Genomic DNA, 19169 nt, shown 5'->3' with positions numbered 1-19169 from the left:
CCAATAAGTGTTAAAAATGAGACACAATGAGACAAAAAAATTATTCAAGAACAAAAAAACCATAATGATAAATACTTGTCTATTTTTATTTTAGATCAATAAGATTTCAATTTACTAAGTTGATAGTAGCCTGTCCAAAGAAGCATGAGAATAGGAATCTGATCTGCAAAGATATTTTCTGCAAGAATTCTGGACAAAGATGTGTTGCCTCCACTGTAATTTTCTCCACTTGGAAGAAAGCAGGCTTTCAATATTTTATCATCAGTGGACCCAGTGTCAGGGATAAGATACTGAAGCTCCATAATAAGTACATAAATCTGCATCATCTCAAATCATTGAACTGGAACTCTAGCAATGGCAACGTCTCTAGGATACAGAATAAGTTTTTAGAAGAGAGTAATACACTCTTTGATATTTCATGGCAAATTTTGAACAAAAAGTAAATCAGGATCGTTTTTGTTCTGAGAATGCCAAAAAAGAAGGATATTCAATTCTATCTAGATCAAAAAGGAAAGCAAAACATGTATATTACAGAAGAACTGGTTGAAGTATTACAAAATTCAGTTAAAAATAAATTTATTCGGCTCAAGAGGATGGAGGAGGCAAGAGGTAATGGTAGAGTCACAATGAATGCAGTAAAATCTAATGAAGGAGGTTTCTTTTCATTCATCTGGAAAAGATTCTGAATTTAAACTTAGTTTAGATTATTCAGATGATAAAGATTTATTCAGTCTTTACTAAATCTAAGATAATGATAAGTATAAGATGCTTAAGATCTGGTTGACTGTATTGCCGCAGTTTCTGCCCGATAAAGAGTAGGTATACGCTCACAAACTTCATTAGTAGCTGCTATTTGCAATAAAGTTGGTGTGAATTTAGAAGAGATTAATCTATCAAGAAGTACAGTCCATAGAAAGAGATTCAAGAAGATTGAGATAGTAGGTTATAAGCTCAGGCAAGAAATTATAACTACTCTGAAAGGAAAAAAGCTTTGTGTTCATTTTGATGAAAAGAAGGTGAACCAGATTAAAGAAGATCTAAAAATAACTGTTTCTGTAAAAGTAATAGCAATCAGTGTTATATCCCCTGATATGGATGACACAGATGACACACTGCTAGGTGAGAAAATCTTACTATTTAAGTTTATGGCTGATGTTTTATAGATTCTTACCTTGAAAATAAAAAATAAGATCACCATGATTATGAGCTAAGTGGAAAAAAAGATGATAGAGATAGCAGCTTTCTTCACATCTATTCGATATGCACCTTGGTTTCTAAAGTCATACTTAGTTGCAAGTTCACCCTCAAATGATCTTGCCGCTTTCAAGAATGCTTTTTGCATCAAAGATAAATATCTCAACCTTGGTTTGGCATTGGTTGCTAGTATGCAAAGACATAACTGGTACTGGACTGAGCTGTTGTTGCTGTTATTTCTGGCTGCTGAAGATGTAGAGCAGAAAGTAAAGAAAATATGTTGGATAGATTAGTTTAGTATGACATTCCTAATAAATTCAAGATTAGAAAATCTGAGCTACCAATCATATCGGAGTCCACTGAGCTTTGGAAACTGGTAGGTCCAGAAAGTTGGCTCCTGTTGAAAATTCCTGAAAAAATCCCTAATGGTGAAGTAGAGCTGTGGAAGAAGGAAAAAGCCTTGAAATTGTTAAATTTATTCAAAAAATTTATATGCAAAATATATATGCATAAACATATTCAGGACTTTTTAGGTGGATACAAATCTAACAATATGCAACAAAATGTCAGAGACAATAAAAAAAAACTTAAAAAAGTTCTTTTCAAGTCCCAATTAAAAAATATATAATTTACTACTCCTGAAATACAAATTTTTTGACACATTTTTGAATTTTTATTAGGAAAATGTATATAATTTCGGTATTAAACAAAAAATGGAATTTTACATATTGCCGAAATTAAGGTTTGAAAATGTCTTTTTATACATACTTGCAATCATCTAGAGACACTAAATAATGGGGAAAAACTGAGTGCGCATAGAAATTTTAAAAAAAGTGTAAACTTGGATTACCCTAATGTGTATATATATATATATATATATATATATATATATATATATATATATATATATATATATATATATATATATATATATATATATATATATATATATATATATATATATATATATATATATATATATATATATATATATATATATTAGTGATGTACCAATAGCACTTTTTTGGCTGATGCCAATGCCGATGGATGGGAAAAGGCTGATACTGATGAATTAACTAATTATTAAAATTTTAAAAATAACACATGGGCTGAAAAGTCGCGAGCCTAACACATAGATAGCGCGAGTTTTATTGCAGTCACCTTTTTTTCAGTTAATACTAATCTTCAAAAGACAACTGTTAAAATTTCATTATATTCTATTCATTAGTTTGTGAGTTATTTTGCTAATAGTAACTTTACTTTTTTTATTTTCAGAACAATGGATCAAAAACAATTACGTGTTTTAATTTTACACTGGTTCTTGATGGAAAAAAATACCGTTCAAGCGAAGCAATGGTTGGAAAAGTGTTATGGTGACTCCACTCCATCAAAAACAACAATAAAACGTTGGTTTGCTGACTTCAAACGTGGTCGTAGAGACACCGATGATGCAGAACGCAGTGGAAATCCAAATGAGGCGGTAACACCAGAAAACATCAAAAAAATCCACAAAATCATTTTGAATGATCAAAAAGTGAAGTTGCATGAGTTAGCTGACATCGTAAATATTGCATGAGCATTTGACTATGAGAAAGCTCTGTTCAAAGTGGGTGCCGCGTTTGCTCATGACAATATATGTGACAATGGATGAAACATGGATCCATCACTTCACTCCGGAATCAAAGCAATCGTCATCTGAGTGGACAGCAACTGGTGAACCTTGTCCAAAGCGCCCAAAAGCACAACAATCGGCTGGATAGGTTATGGCTTCGGTATTTTGGGATGTATGTGGTGTAATATTCATCGATTATCTTGAAAAAGGAAATACCATCAACAGTGAATATTATATAGCCTTATTGGAGTGTTTGAAGGCCGAAATTGCAAAAAAACGACCACATATGGCAAAGAAAAGAATTTTGTTTCATCAAGACAACGCACCGTGTCACAAGTCAATCAAAACAATGGCAAAACTACATGAATTGAACTTCGAATTGCTCCCACATCCACCATTTTCACCAGATCACCCAGCAACTACTGGCTGTTCACAAACCTGAAAAAAATGCTTGGCGAAATTTAAGAAATTTCGCATGAATGAAGAGGTTATCGCTGAAACTGAGGCCTATTTTGAAGCAAAAGATAAATCGTTCTACAAAAGTGGTATTGAAATGTTAGAGCGACGCTGGAATGTTGCGTTTCTCTTGATGGAGATTACATTGATGAATAAAGCTAATTTTGAACAAAAAAAACCTTTGTTAGGCCCGGGACTTTTCAGTCCATGTGTTATAAACCATACAACTTTAAATCGTGTAATCTTTTTAATGGAATCAGTACTGGTAAACAAATACTTGGACTCAAATTAGAGTTAAACCATTATTTTAAAAGATATTAGAAAAAATCTGTTAAAAAAAATACATTTTTTAGTTTTTTTTACTTTGAAAAGTAAAGTTTCAAAAAATAAATACAATTTTCGAGGAATGCTTTTTATTTCAATTTTAAAAAGAAAATGGTACTATCATAAGCAGTTTACTTAGAGTACTTTATTAATTTAATAGTAATTTAGATAACTAAACAACAATCATATGCTGTTTAGATATCTAAACTATTTTTAGATAATTAAGTTGTTTTTATAATTATTTTATTTTGTGATGCTCTATCCCCACCATGTCCCTGATAGTGCCACGCTAAACTTGTTTCTCGGCGCAGTGGCCTTGTTTGTCAAGGCTTGTATTTCGGAGTTAAAAAGTTGAGAGAGGGTTGTAACCATATCTAAAGCAGCCTCCTCAATTGCAGTGGTCTTGGGGAGGTGAATTGAAATAATACAAAAATAAAAAATAAAAATATAGAAATATAGTAGGCTATACTTGAACACATATAGATAACAATGCTTAAACAGGTTACTTTTAAGTATAACAATAGAACAACAAAATAAAATTATTCTAAAAATAACACAATGGTAGTAAAAGTATAAGTACATTCATCTGTTAAATTAAAGCTTATAAACATCATCTTAAGAATAAATAATATTGCCTGTAAACAAAGTCAAAATAAAAATTTATCAAAAAATTCTAAGTAATGCATAAAGTTTAGTTTATTTATTATTTAATTATTATCATAATGCAGGACGAAAATATTAAATGCCATCGGTTGGCATTTTAATATTTTCGAAAATAAAATCGGAAAATGAGGGTGATGCCAATACCGATTGTGCAAAAAGTTGTCGATTTAGCCGATTAAGCTGATGCCGATTAATCGATACAAAAATAACAAATAAAAATATAGAAATATAGTAGGCTATACTTGAACACATATAGATAACAATGCTTAAACAGGTTACTTTTAAGTGTAACGATAGAAAACAAAATAAAATTATTCTAAAAATAACACAATGGTAGTAAAAATATAAGTACATTCAGCTGTTAAATTAAGGCTTATAAACATCATCTTAAGAATAAATAATATGCTGAAGTATATGTTATCTTTCTATTCTGGTTTATTTGAGTTTAAGATGGCTTGGTATTTGAGTTTAAGATAACTTCGTATTTGAGTTTAAAATGGCTTGGTATTTGAGTGTAAGATGACTTGGTAAAAAATATTTTTAGATAAACATAAACTGTTCAGCGGAAAAAAATTTTAAACAAGTTTTTTTTTTGCAAGTTTTTCTGATGACTTTTTATTACCATATAAAACATTTTTGTTATGTGAATTTATAATTGATTTAATGTTTTGATTGAAATTTATAGGGAAATGTTAGTCAAATGATTTATAGAGAAATGTTAGTCAAATAAAGTTGAAAAGATTTTTTTTTAAACATTTTTATTGAATGAAAGATTGTACCAGATTAAATTTTATTTGTGATTATTTTCAGCCGATTTAATGCTTTATGGTTTAATGCTTAATGATTTCAAGCCGAAGTTGGAATGAACTGTCAATAAAATTTAAAGTTAAATCAAGATCTAACAACTTCAACACAAATAAGTAGTGACATTACCAATGGGTATATTTTTGTCAACAACTAGAGCTCATGAAAGTTTAAATTTGTCAGGTTGTTAATCTAGTGTATTAAGCAAAAATTGTAGGAAATTTCATAAATAATGACTGTACTTCTAAAATAAGCACTTCATAAGGATTATGATCAATAAAAAGCTGTAAAAAAAATGAAAAGAAAGCTCAAGAACAATGTTGATATAAGAAACAATAGGATAAATGTTAGATTTTAATATGCTTTAGATAAAAGGGCATGAATTTCCAAAAAGATACTCATAATATTTAAGACATTAAATAATCATTAATTGAGAATTATTATTTACAATTATTTATTTATTAGTAATATTTTGAAACCACTAGACGATCTCATCATCAGACTATTCAGATATCAGATAATCTGATGATGAGACCGTCTAGTGGTCTTCAAATATTACTAATAAATAAATAATATAATTGTTTTGAATGTCTCCATAAAAAGAAGTAGTTTAAAATAAATTATTTAGTATTACAATATGTTATAATGTAATATCCTGAAAAAGAAATTCCATTACTGATAAATAAAGCAACATATTGTCGATCTAAAGTCATTACCGCTTATCTCAAAAAATGCAATTTACCATTTCAATGCTTTTAAGCTGTACCATATGCATCTTCTGTTAACTCCTTCTTCTTCTGTTGAACTGTACCAAATGCATCTTCTGTAACTTTATCACATGCATCTTATGTTAAAACCAAAATATTTAAAAAATGGGAAAAAAAAGTGATTTTAAAATGTGTTGAACTTTAACTTTTTATAACTCTGAGTTTTCAATCATAGCATCAGTTCAGTTTTTTGCTTCACCTGAAAACTTTAATTTTTTGAGATACATGGTAATGGCTTTAGATTGACAATATGGGTGTTATTTTACGGATATTCCTTATTGTAGTGCTGTTGAGCAACTTTGATCTTGGCAGTATATCAGTTCTGTAAACAGTATAGTGGAGTAACCATAATGATCATTTTTCTTTTGAGTTTGACACAACAACACAAAATGGTATTCACATTAATAGCATTCACTTTACATCTGAAGATAAAAGCTAGATCATTGCTTCTGAACAATCACCTAAATGGACATCTGATAATTATAAACCATGTATGCAATGCACCAAATTATGTAATGTTTTATTCAAGCTACTACTTATGTAGTTTTAATGAATGCTGTTGCTCAATTATTGCAAACATATCTAACAAAATATCAGTTAAAGTCTGTTATTTTTATATTATATTTTTGTATTAAACAAATAATTTTTAGTAATAAAATATTTGAATTTTTCACATTACAACCTCTTGCATACTCTTTATCCCCTTTACCATTTCTTTAATATTTATAAAAACTTTTTTGTTTGATACTACGTGCTATGCATTTAGTTTATGCAAATTTCTCAAGTCACAACATAGAAACTGGGTGGAACTTATGCAACCCAACCATGTTTGGTGATAGCCTAGTAAGGTATATAAAAATGCTAATAATGATTAAAAAGTTCTAAAAAATGTTTTTTACTAAATCAGATGGTAACTTTTCTTTAAAAAAATTTATGTTTTTCAATGAATTAAATGGTATTGTAGACAAGCCTCTACAGCCTTACAGCCTTCTAATATATATATATATATATATATATATATATATATATATATATATATATATATATATATATATATATATATATATATATATATATATATATATATATATATATATATATATATAAATATATATATATATATATATAAATATATATATATATAAATATATATATACATATATATATATATATACATATATATATATATATATATATATATATATATATATATATATATATATATATATATATATATATATATATATATATATATATATATATATATACAGACTGGCCTGGCGCTAGACATTTCAAAAAAAAAAAAAGTAATTTATCTTGAAAATAGTACATTTCGAAAACAATACTTCTACACAATGTCAATGATTGGTTAGCATGGTTTGTACTTAATTATAACTTTTTTAAAATTGTACACTAGTATACACTGATTAAATTTTTAAAAATTTTATTAGAAATTAATACATACTTATTCTTATATAAAATATGTATATAAATTTTTATATAATTATTCTAAATTTACATATATAATAATAATAATAATAATAATAATAAATTTACATATTTTTATATTCTCAGAAAAAAACAAGTATTCAGTGAAAACTTGGTGCCTTTGGAGCTTTGGCCCCTGGATGAAAATCACACATTGTACCCAGCTTCTACCAAGCCTGTATATATACATATATATATATATATATATATATATATGAATATATATATATATATATATATATATATATATATATATATATATATATATATATTCTAATAGTTTGACATCTAAATTTACTGTTTGCGTTAAATTTAGCTCTTAACTCTTGTTCTTTATGTAAAAACTAATTAAATTTAATTGAGGAATTTTAAGGTTTTTTAAAAAACCACAAAAACGAAATTTTATAGACTGGAAAGTTTATTATTTTTTCAATAAAAATAAAAACATTCTTAATGTTTTATTCAAATTATATTACTGTTTACATAAATCGACTGACAACTAATATAAATAATAAATAGGTAGAACATGTAAGGATTTATCTAAATAATAGTGTATTTAGATGACCCTGTGGCGTCACACTAAAATAACCTGCTGCTGGGCCTTCAATACATACATTGGCTATCTTATAGCTTGCTACCACAAAGAAGTGCCGCTATATCGACTGAGGGTTTGGCATGGGACAACAATCTTTTCTTTCATCATTCATCGTAATTTTTTTTTTCTGATAAAATTTATGCTTCAATTCTGATAAAATTTTCATTTCTAAAATACTGTATTTTTGCACTTTTTAATGACTTGTAACAATTAAATATTTGATCAATTTAAAAATTTCATGCCATTCCTATTAATAAAAATTTGAAATTTTTTTAAATAGTTGTTTAACTAAAATAAAGAAGATTATTTCTTCAAATTATAGTTACTTAATAATTTGTTATCTCATGCTTTTAAGCAATATAACTCAATATTTACAAAATATTCAAAAAAAATTTATTATCTTAGTCGCAACAAATCCAAACCATCAAAACGGCAACACAGAAATGTCACATACCTCCACTATCTGTTATTAAGTCACAGATATATAATTTTTTTTTTTATTTTACCTAAATAATTACTAAGGTACGATCAAAAAGTAGTTTCTCTGATTTTTTTAAAAAGTTTTGAATCTGAGTTACTATTTTTTAAATTTTTTTTTTAATTACATTATGGTGTTTCAAATTAAAATTCCATAAAGTTAGGTTTACCAAGAATATTAAATAATAAAATATTTTACATAGATATACAAGTATATAAAAAAATATATTTATTTAATAGTCTTTTTTAAATAAAACACAAAGTATATACATCTGATTTTAAACTGTGATTTCTACATGGCATTGGAAATAGATGAAAAATAGTTTTTAAAAGTCATACCTGGAATTTGATCATCGTCATCAACAGGATAGGACATTGTTGATTAGATGTATGCGTTGATATCAACATTCCATATTTTGGTTGTTTAGCAAGCACATTTGTTTTTGTGTCAGATTGTAAACACTGATACGATAAATGTGAACAAGCGAGTTTATTGTATGACAACGATATTTATAAATAAATCACAAGCGGTTTTCACGCCAACCTAGCCGTAAACGAAAAACTCTCTCCTTTTTTAAATCTTAACTTATCGACGTTCTACCGTAAACGATAAAACAGCCGAGATGAAAAAATGTTACAAGTTTATTCTTTAACACTTTTACTTTCAAAAATTGGAAAAAAACCAATTAATCAAAATAAAATAAGTTTGCTTTCGGATAGGTTATTTTTTACACGCATATATTATTACGCATAGATACATTATTATTGGATATATTATTTCTTACTATCTCCTATTCATTGTTATACATCATAACTTGTTTTTGTACAAATTTAGATCTTTTTGAATCTGATTTACACCTACATATAATCAAAAAAATTCAAAGCGTCTGTGGATAAGTAGAAAAAAGAACTAGTAGTCTAATAATTTTCTTTCTATAATTTTGAAGTGTTTGTTTAAATAATGTTTAAGTATGAAGTTTAATTTAAACAAAGAATTAGAATTATTAAAATAAGAACCAAGTTAACGCTTTGTTACAAAATTCAGAGTATTTAAAAAAAAAAAATTAACAAAAGTGTTTATTTTTTAACAAAACATTTTTTTTTAAAAAAATTTAACGCATAGTAAACGTATTGCATCGTGTTTTAGAAAGTCATGCAAGTACAAATTAATTTAAACGTATATTTTTCTATTAAAATGTTTGCTCGTAATCTTTAAAACCATAACTTAACTTTAACGAAATCTTAAATAACATATAAATTAAAAAAAACATTGTTTTGCATAGTTGCATTCAATATCTAACGCATAATTAAAAAAAAATTTAATTTTTAGATAAAATTTTCTTTCAAGCTTTGTTTGCGTGTTTTTTTTAATATTTGTGTCAGGTGTCTTTTTATTTTTAAGTTTTACAAACTTTTTTATGAACGGAATGTAACTCAGTTGTTTCCTTCATCTATTTATTCAACTTACTCACATGCTTCCTTCATCATCTATTTATGTAGCTCGTCCACTTGTTTCCTTCATTGTCTATTTAATCCACTCCCTTGTTTCCTTTATTGTCTATTTATTTAGTTCACTCTCTTGTTTTCTTCACCAACTATTTATATAACTCACTAGCTTGTAATTTTTCTTCATCATCTACTACAATAATTAAGCTATGCTAAAATTCAATAACTTGTTTCCTTTATTATTAACACAAAAATTAAGCAATGTGCTTTTTTTTTTAGTTTACACTTAACTCTTAAACTGATTTTTTAAGAATTTCAAATCTCGTTTTCCTCACATAAAAAGACGTTTAACAGCATCCTCATACCACCAAAGTTAATTGTTTTTTTGTCTTCTACGAATTTTCATTCAAATTTTTTTTTACTTTTTTAAATTTACTTCTGACATATTGTAAGTTGATTTTTCAATGGTTGCTGACTGCAACATGGTGGTGATTTTTTTGTTATAACTTGTTGAACAAGTATTTCTTTTTATTTTATTTATTTATTTATTTGAATTTTCATACTATATTGTTCTATAACAAATTTCTCATATCCGAAGATATTGTTGGCTTAGCATAGGAACAGCCACAAATAGTCATTAAGACTAATTCAAATTAGCGTCCGTTATTGACCAACATTGACCTACTCGAACCAACTGAGCTATCCAGCCACAATCCATTTCTGCGTGTTGCATCTTTGTAGTTGCAAGTTGCACATGTGTAACCAGGGGTGGACTAGGAGTATATCAGCCCAGGTGGAAATGAAATATACCGGGCCAAAAGTATAATAATAATATCTTTATTATCATAGGTGTAAATATAGCAATGATGTTGCGCTTCCCCTTCCAACTTAAAAAGCATGCAAGTTTCCCAATTTTTTCTACTTTAAATATTTTAGCCCCACCTAAATAGTAGTATTAGTAATAATTTTAGCTCTAATTATTATTAACTATGTTAATGCCTAAGCTTTTTTTGTAATATAAAATAGATGATACTTACTTGTATAGGCATATAGTAAAATAATTTAATTATTACTTTAATATGAAGAAATAAATCAATATAGCTAGGTGAAATAAAAAGTTAATAACTTATTATTAAGAAACAACATATAATATTAGTTTAGAACAACATTTTTTACATTAAACTTGAGCTGTTTTTAAGCTTCTCTACAACTTCAGATATGTCAATGTCTTCTAATAGTTGTCTCTCCATTGACATAATAATTAGTACTTCTAAGTTTTCTTTACGTAATCTGGAACGAAGACGGGATTTTATAATCTTAAGTTTGCTAAATATTCTCTCGCAGTTAACTTCAGTTACAGACAAAGTTAAAAAATATTATTATACCGTGCATAAATTACCGTATACAGAAACATGCATGTTTAGAGAATATAGTATTTTATATACACAAATTAAACAGCTCTGCTTACTGTTGATTTCATTAAATTCGGATAATTTCTATTATCTAAAATCAATAAACAAATTAAATATAGATTAATTTAAGCAAAAAAACTATATTAATTTAAATTTGCCTTACTAAAAACATCAGAGATCATATTTTCCATCACTAGCTGATGGTTCATCACTAGACTTCTCATTGTTAGTAATATTTTTTGTGCTCTGTTTGTATATATATATTTAGTTCTTTCCACAACTGACGTTGTTAAACTAGGATAAATTATAGAAAAAATGTATAACTCCATTTTTAAATCTCCTTTTTTAATATTAATTAGGTCAACTATATGTGTTAAAGCACCATCTGGCATACTTTCAACAAGGTTAAAATTCTTAGGAATTAAATACTGGATATCTGCAATTAAATTGCTATTGCTTGAAAACCTTTGATCTAGGCAGCCTAATATTTGATAAATTATTACTCTAAAAGTTTCTACTCTGAATTTTTCTTTTGGATTAGTTAGAACTTGGTCTTCACATTTAACATACTAAGCTAACAACTAAATAATATAACACTATATAAAGAGTCAAGTTCATGATTATTGATTATAGCGGATATGAAGCTAAAATAATAGACTAGAATGCATGATAGACAGTCAGTTTAACATAAAATCACAAATTTACGATTTAAATTTGTTCCTATATTGACCGGTCCAGATGGACTTCTCCGCTTTTCGCCCTGGCCAGTCCGCCCCTGTGTGTAACTGTTTGTTGCACCATTGTAACTGCGTGTTTCACGTATGTAATTGCGTATCATGTTTTGTTTCTTTTATTTTTATGGTGTTAGGACATATTAAACTAGCATTTAATCAATAAATTATAACATTCAGATCTGAATTTATATTTTAGTATAAAGAATAATACAATTTGCAAGAGATTAAATAATATTATTTTTTGTTGACTGAAAATTGTATTAAAAATTGGCAGACATCAATTGCATTAAATACCTTTAAAAGCAATAAAGAAAAACGTTTTAAATTTTCAATTTTGAAAAATAATTAAATGATTAATGAACTAAGTGAAACAAAAGGTCATATAAAATAGGAAACTCCAGATTTTCCTTCATTGAGGGATCCACTATAGTCAAGGAGGCTGCTTGGTATAATTCTTTTTCATTTTATAACTTTGTATCATATTTATTATATTATTATTATGTTATCAAGTTAGTGTCAGGGGAATATATTAAATATATATAATGTATAAATGTATTTAAGTTTGATATTTTGATAAGTATGCGCTTTATATATTTATTTTTGTTATTTTATATTTAATTATTATATATAATACTTTATTTTTTTGTTTATTTATGTTTAAAGAATAAAATTTCACATTTTAGTTCTTTTCTCCATTTTTTCACAATAAAAAATTATGTTTTTGTTACTTTATGAGGTTTATATAAAGTTTTTATTACTTGCATAAACTACCATGAGTTTAAGGCATGCTATAAAAACAACAACTAAGTAAAGATTTCTACAACACCATTTGTTATGAGATATATAGATGTTACTTTAATATGCTTTGCATCAACATTTTATATATGCAATTTTTAAACTTTACTTTGATATAAAATGTTCTTTTCATTTTTTTTTTTTTGAAAATCCAAATATAGCAAACAAGTTTTTCAGCTGGTTTGTAAATAATGGAGCTGGAGCATTCGTTATGTCAACAAACTATACAGTCTGAAATAAAATTTTCGATAAAAAAATATAAGTTTACTCAAAAATAAAAGACTAAATAAATCCAATATTAATTTAGGTACGTGTGCAAAATTTTTAAACTATTCAAATATTTAATTATTATACATCATTGTAAAGAGCTTTAAACCAGTATTACAATGGTAAAAATTTCATAAAAAACGAATGATTCTACTAAAGGTTATGCCCATTTAAGTGACAAAAATTCATTATAACGAATGCTTAAGAAAAACTGCAACCAACTTAAAAAATTAGCGCTCGGCTTACGGTAATTTTATAAATAAAACTTCATTTAGTTTTCAGCGCATTACTTTGCCTCGGTTATATTTTTATTCAACTTATAACAGAAAAAAATTAATATTGTTTAAATAAAAATTATTTTTATTAACGAATTTAAAAAATTATAAATAATAATAAGATAAATCAATTTCTATATGATTAAAAATTTTATTCATAAATTTATTTACTTTATAACTTTTTTTAGGTAATATTTATTGTATAACACTTTACATATATAGGCTTATATATTATAACGCGTAGTCAATTTGTTGCGTTATTATATATGTTCCTAGTCTTCGAGAAGGTAAACAGTGAACTGAAAGAAAATAATAACCTCTTTAACTGTCTACTTTTTGCAAGCGAAAAACATGACTTGAGGAAAAAGTCGGGAAAGGATGAGATTCATGTAATAGCAATAGTTTTGGGGAAAAAACAAGGCCTGTTTACCCCACCGTACCATTGTTATTACTTAAACCACATAACTTTTTGACTTAAGCTATGATAGATACTAAAAAATACAATAATAAAAATTGTTTAATTACTTTGACAATTAGCGATAACATTTCATGTTAGTTAGTATTTAAAGAATGAAGACATGTATTTAGAAAAAGCGCATCAGAATATCTTTAGTATATCGCCTTGATTAACATCGAATAATACGCCCACGCCAATAAATAAAAGGTTTATTTGTTTTAAAATATACTTCATAATATAGAATTTAAACTAAATTAATTGTTTTCCATATGCTTATTAATGTTTTTAACATAATTGTGGCAACGAAAATAGCCTAGTTTTGAAGCAAATCAAGCATTATCCAAAGAAAGAAAAAGTCGAGAATATCTAAAAAAATAAAAATTAGATTTTTAAATAAATATATAGATCACCATAGCACAACCATTATTAATAGAGAAGGCATATGTCCTGAAAAAAAAATTAATATCTCATATGTTATAAATATGTTATTACTGCATAATTTAATCTATAAGTATAAATTAACCTCTTTCCTGACTTAGTAAAGATCCATAGAACCAATAGTCTGTTTTTCAGTTTTCATGCTCTGAGTTAAAACCTAGCAATAATAGATAAAATACATTAGATATTTAAAATAGTTACTAAAAAAACCCATCAAAAATTAGGGGAAAAAAAGGTTTTTGTTTTAAGTTAAAAATAAATTAAAATAACTTAACTTCTGATGCATAACACATTATGCCATTAAAACAAAAATATCAATGGAACCAAATAAATTCTTTGATTTGTTGCCTGAAAAAGAAAAGATATGATGTACAAAAATAATAATCAAAAAAACTAATTTCTATACTAATTGATTTAAACTATTTAACACTAACATACAGTATATCAGTATATCAAAAGCCAGGTTATTGGCTCAAAACCAATAGTAAATGAGCTTTGGTTTCCCATAGCATGTTGCAACCAAGTCAACCCTGGTTGTTGGATGTCGGTAACTACCTGACTACCTAAAATAAGATCCGATACTTAAAAATAATCAATGAAAGAATTATAAATCTTCTCATAATCTTCTCAACAACAGCAAAAAAAAGAGGGTAAGGGGGCTTAATATACACATTAGGCATTGAAAAACATTGCTAACCAATACACTTACTTAATATTTGCAAATGAAAACTATTAATGCAAGTATATAAACCATATTATGATTTACAATAATCATTTTTTTATGATATTACCATATTACCACTAATGATGTCTGCAGATAGTTGGTATTTGCTAATTTCATACTCGACAGCATCATCATCCTCATTTTCATTTGGTTTCCAATAAGAAACTATGTATATACCACTGATCTTCTTTTTAATGCTAAGAAGTCTGCCAAAATATACATCTTGGCTGTAAGTGGCTTTATCAAACCACAAGTGGCAAATAGTGGCTTCCAATAGCAGCTCCAATAAGAATTTCTTCAATATTAGAAGCCTCATTATTTTCTAAGTCAGGAAATATTTCTTTTATCTAATTAGACATACAATTTTTTTAAATGTTTTCTATTTTCCTCTGTTCTTTGTCCTTTTTATTTTGAATTTTGTCAGCTTTATAAGTTCTGACATCATTTCTTTATGACATTGTGCATTTGCAAACCGAGTTTTTGTGGCATTAGAAATAGCCCATAATATTAATTTGTTTTGAATATCAGTAGGCATTTTGGAGAATAGAGCAGTTTTATTTTTACAAACACAAAGTTTCGAAAGAAAACAAAGCGTGGCATTTGGAGCTTTTTGCTTTGCAGCACTGAATATACGCATAAGTTCTTCTGAGTCTATGTTGTGAAGCCTTGCTGATTTAGTCTGCTTCATAGTTTGATCATTAGAACTCATGTTGAACTGACACTTGTACTGGCCGTCAATGACACTTACAACAGCTTTCAGACATTCAGCTAATGTTTTACTCATTCCATCAGTTACTGGGCAAAAGCTGATTATTAAATCAAAAACAGGATCTTTAATAATATTTCCAAAAAAATCAGGTTTTTGTTTAATTAAAGGATCCTTGCTGCTTTCAATAAGAGTGTTCCAAAGATTTTTGACTATCTGAATGCCAGATGTTGTCAAGTCCCTGACCTGGTGTGATATAAAATTTTTTCATCCAAGGACTAGTCACGGAAACCTGAAACAAAAGATTTATAAACAAACCATAGTATTAGTCTCTAATAATCTATAATCCCTTAACTATTGCTGCAAGTATCATTACTATTGGTTTTAAAGGTTTATCCCATAGCCTTTAATATTGCACCCCTACCTATCAATTTAAGATCTAAATGTGTCCAAGAATGGAAACAATCATTTAAAAGATTCACCTGTTTTAGATGTAAAATCTTGAAACAAACTATATGTCAGACTTCCACATAACACTAAGTCAGAAAACAGAAATGTCTTCAATATTTCATAGTGATGAATTAAAATACCAGATGTGTGAAAAAGAATGTGTAGTCTGTTCCCTCTGTAGTGTGGTAGCAGTCCTTTGGGCAGCTTGTGTTGGTCCAAAAAGGATATAAAACCCTTTGGGTCACCTTTAAATAACATAAAGTAATTATTTTAAAAAGCATAAGGAGCATGTGAAATAAGAAACATTTATATGCTAATAAAAAAATATTTGAGATTTATATATCTTATTTCACAAAATTATGTTGTGTTAAAGTAAAAAATTGGGGTTAAGATTATACATGTACCTTTTGCATCCTTGTAGTAACGTTTGCTTAGCTGTAAAACAATATTTGCTGCAATGCAGTCTCTTCCAAAAAGTTTTTTTTTAGAGGTCTCTAATGCTTTCAGTGAAGACTTACGCGAACTGGTCATTGTGTCCAAGGGGTGAATGTGACAGTTTAGTTCATTTGATGATTTCTGCCAAAAAAGGTTTAACCTAGTAACTGTTGCATGGTTTGTTGCTACTCTGTCATTCATCGTGTTAGTTATGTTTCCAATAATAGTACTTCGCACATCAGTGAATTGTAGCTGGTAGAAATCACTATAAAACTTGGCAAGATTATCAACAGATTTTATAATGTGACTCTGAGTCATAAGCTGTACCTCCAGGAAGTTGATCAATAGCTACAACCATGCATACTGATTTTGTTTTTAAGTGCACAACATTTACATTAACACCCTCCTGTGATGTTGCATCAAAACCAAGTGTCAGATTTTTTGTTGAGAAAGCTATTTCAGTGGTCAGTAAGCCTGATATTACACCTAGCTCATGCATCATTTGTTCCACAGTTGTGCAATGCGGAATGTGACTAAATCGATAGCCAGTGTGCTTTACAATTTTAGAGTTGGAACACTATGTGTAGGAACTTGGCACACAAGCATGTCATATATAAGTGCTCTAATATCTGCTGAGTAGCATTTTTCATTTTTGTTGTTTTGTGTTATTTGTTGCATTTGCTCCACTTTTTCTTGTAAAATCAGTATGTCATTTTGCAGTACAAGAATTTCAAAATTTTTGTCAGCAAGTTGTTGGCTTAACATAGCCTTTTGATAAGATAAGTTGCTTTGGGTAAATTTCAACTGTTGTTTTAAAATAAAAATGTGTATTTGAAGTTTCTTTAAATGTAAATTTAAATACTTTTTATTAAAGATTAAGGATTGTCTTTTCTTTGCGAGCAATAACCTGATTTAGATATTTTAATTGGTATGGCTGGGCCTTTGCCTTTTCTCTTAACTCTTTTAGATCCTCTTCGTGTTTTCATTTTTTATTTGCCATTTCATTTGCCAAAATGGTTAACCTCTTTTGCAAAACTTTTTTCTAGGACTCAACCGATCAGCTCTCAACCTGGGTAGTAGTGGTTCATGAGAAGAGGTTATTAAAGTGGGACGAGATAAAGAAGAAGTTAAGTGATTACTATTTGATACAGATAAAACACTGATTTGTTGAGAAGATAAAACAGAAGAACACGAAACAATGCTTCTTGAGCTTGTGGTTGAATGATATGGTTGTGGCATAGCAGATATTGATTTTTGATATGCAAAGAGCATGTTCCAGATATTAATAAATTGTTTAGAATCCCTTGAAAAATTACTGCGTAGAATTTGGATCTATTTACTAGTTGCACAATCTGACTTCTACATACTTTGAAATTAAAAAGTTTATTGACTATTTCAACAGTTGTTTTAAATTATTCATTGTTGGATATGAATATATTTAATATATGTCCACTTCTACAATCAATATTTAAATGAGTTGGCATTGTAAAGTTACAAGCTAAATAATTTATGGCTTTACCATAAAAAAGATGATTCTTTTTAGGTCCCATAATGCTTTAAAAAAATTTTTTAATAATCATAACATCTATTTTATTGAATCAGCTTTAATCATTTTTTTTTTTTTTGAAAAAGTTATATTACATGCAACAGAAAAAAAGTCACTTGAATCTTAAATAAAATATATATAAATATATAGCATAGTTTTGTGTGTGTGTAAATCATGTTTTGAATACTCTAAAAAAATCACCAATATTTTCAATAAAGTTTCATTCTTCTAAAAAAAACAACTTTTTAATGAATAAAAAAAATTCAAATATACAAAATGCTCATAATAGGGAATCCCCCCTCCTCCTCCCACGAGCTCTACAACAAAGTACATTTGGTACCTTTACTGCCTGCAAAAATAGAGAATGAGCGTGTCATCATTTTTTAATGAAATTTGGCATGTATATAGAAAATAGATGCATAAAATTGAATCAAAAGTTAGAAAAAAAACCCATTATGCCTTCAATGTCAATTCACTTCCAGAACAGGAACGAAGTTTTCAGTAGCAATGAAATCACTAAAAACGTTTATAACTGCAAAAAAAAAAACAAATTGCAATAAACTTACAAGACTCTACTTTTAAAATATTATCTAAGTCAATATAAAATTCTAAAAAAGAGACGAGAAAAATCCATCCTTAAAACACCTACTTCGGGCACGCGGTGAAAAAATGGTCACAGATTTTATCTGTAAAATCGGTGCCGTAAATCGCAGATACGCACGTACCTAATTAATTCAACCTGGGTATTTCTGGTAAAGTCAGCATTTTAAACTTTTGTTTTTGGCATTTGCTAGTTAGCTAAGCATTCTAGTCATTAACTTTCGCTAACATTTTGTAAAGATCTTATATAAAGAGACATTGGTTGCACGATATATTTTTTATTATTGATGTTATACAAAAGCAACTTATTCGCTGCAAAAATACTAAGAGAAACTTAGTTGACGTCAACAATGTGCAGATTGATTTTATCTCAATACTTTTTTTAAACAAAAGTATTCCATCTTTTGCGTGATTATTTGCATTGATAATATCAATCTATTTATTCATCAATCTTTTTATTTATCAATCTATTTATCAAAATTATTATTTATCAAAACAAGCATC

At 27.6% G+C, this 19169-nt stretch overlaps 2 protein-coding genes across 5 annotated transcripts in view; both read right to left on the bottom strand.

Annotated features, from left to right (window-relative positions):
- LOC100213911 (X-linked retinitis pigmentosa GTPase regulator) overlaps positions 1-9246 on the bottom strand; it is a 36551-nt gene extending 27305 nt beyond the window's left edge. For 2 of the 4 annotated variants that reach the window (XM_065792727.1, XM_065792728.1), the window contains exon 1: positions 8720-9246. In XM_065792727.1, the coding sequence (XP_065648799.1) occupies positions 8720-8756 (37 nt within the window). In that variant the 5' untranslated portion in view covers positions 8757-9246. Of the gene's footprint in view, positions 1-115; positions 367-8719 lie in introns of those variants that run through there. The other 2 variants (XM_065792725.1, XM_065792726.1) reach the window with 2 other exon arrangements.
- Positions 9247-13974: 4728 nt separating this feature from the next.
- LOC136078041 (uncharacterized) lies at positions 13975-18377 on the bottom strand. Its single transcript, XM_065792724.1, has 6 exons — positions 16489-18377; positions 16117-16329; positions 14914-15926; positions 14643-14767; positions 14290-14552; positions 13975-14132 (listed from the first exon to the last, which is right to left on the bottom strand). The coding sequence occupies exons 1-3, from the start codon at positions 16835-16837 to the stop codon at positions 15913-15915; spliced, it is 576 nt and encodes a 191-aa protein (XP_065648796.1). The 5' UTR covers positions 16838-18377; the 3' UTR covers positions 13975-14132; positions 14290-14552; positions 14643-14767; positions 14914-15912.
- Positions 18378-19169: the final 792 nt, after the last annotated feature.

Source organism: Hydra vulgaris, chromosome 03 (genome assembly GCF_038396675.1).
Source record: "Hydra vulgaris chromosome 03, alternate assembly HydraT2T_AEP".
Taxonomy (NCBI): domain Eukaryota; kingdom Metazoa; phylum Cnidaria; class Hydrozoa; order Anthoathecata; family Hydridae; genus Hydra; species Hydra vulgaris.
The sequence above is the reverse complement of the archived record's forward strand: the minus strand, read 5'-3'. Positions and strand labels throughout refer to the sequence as shown.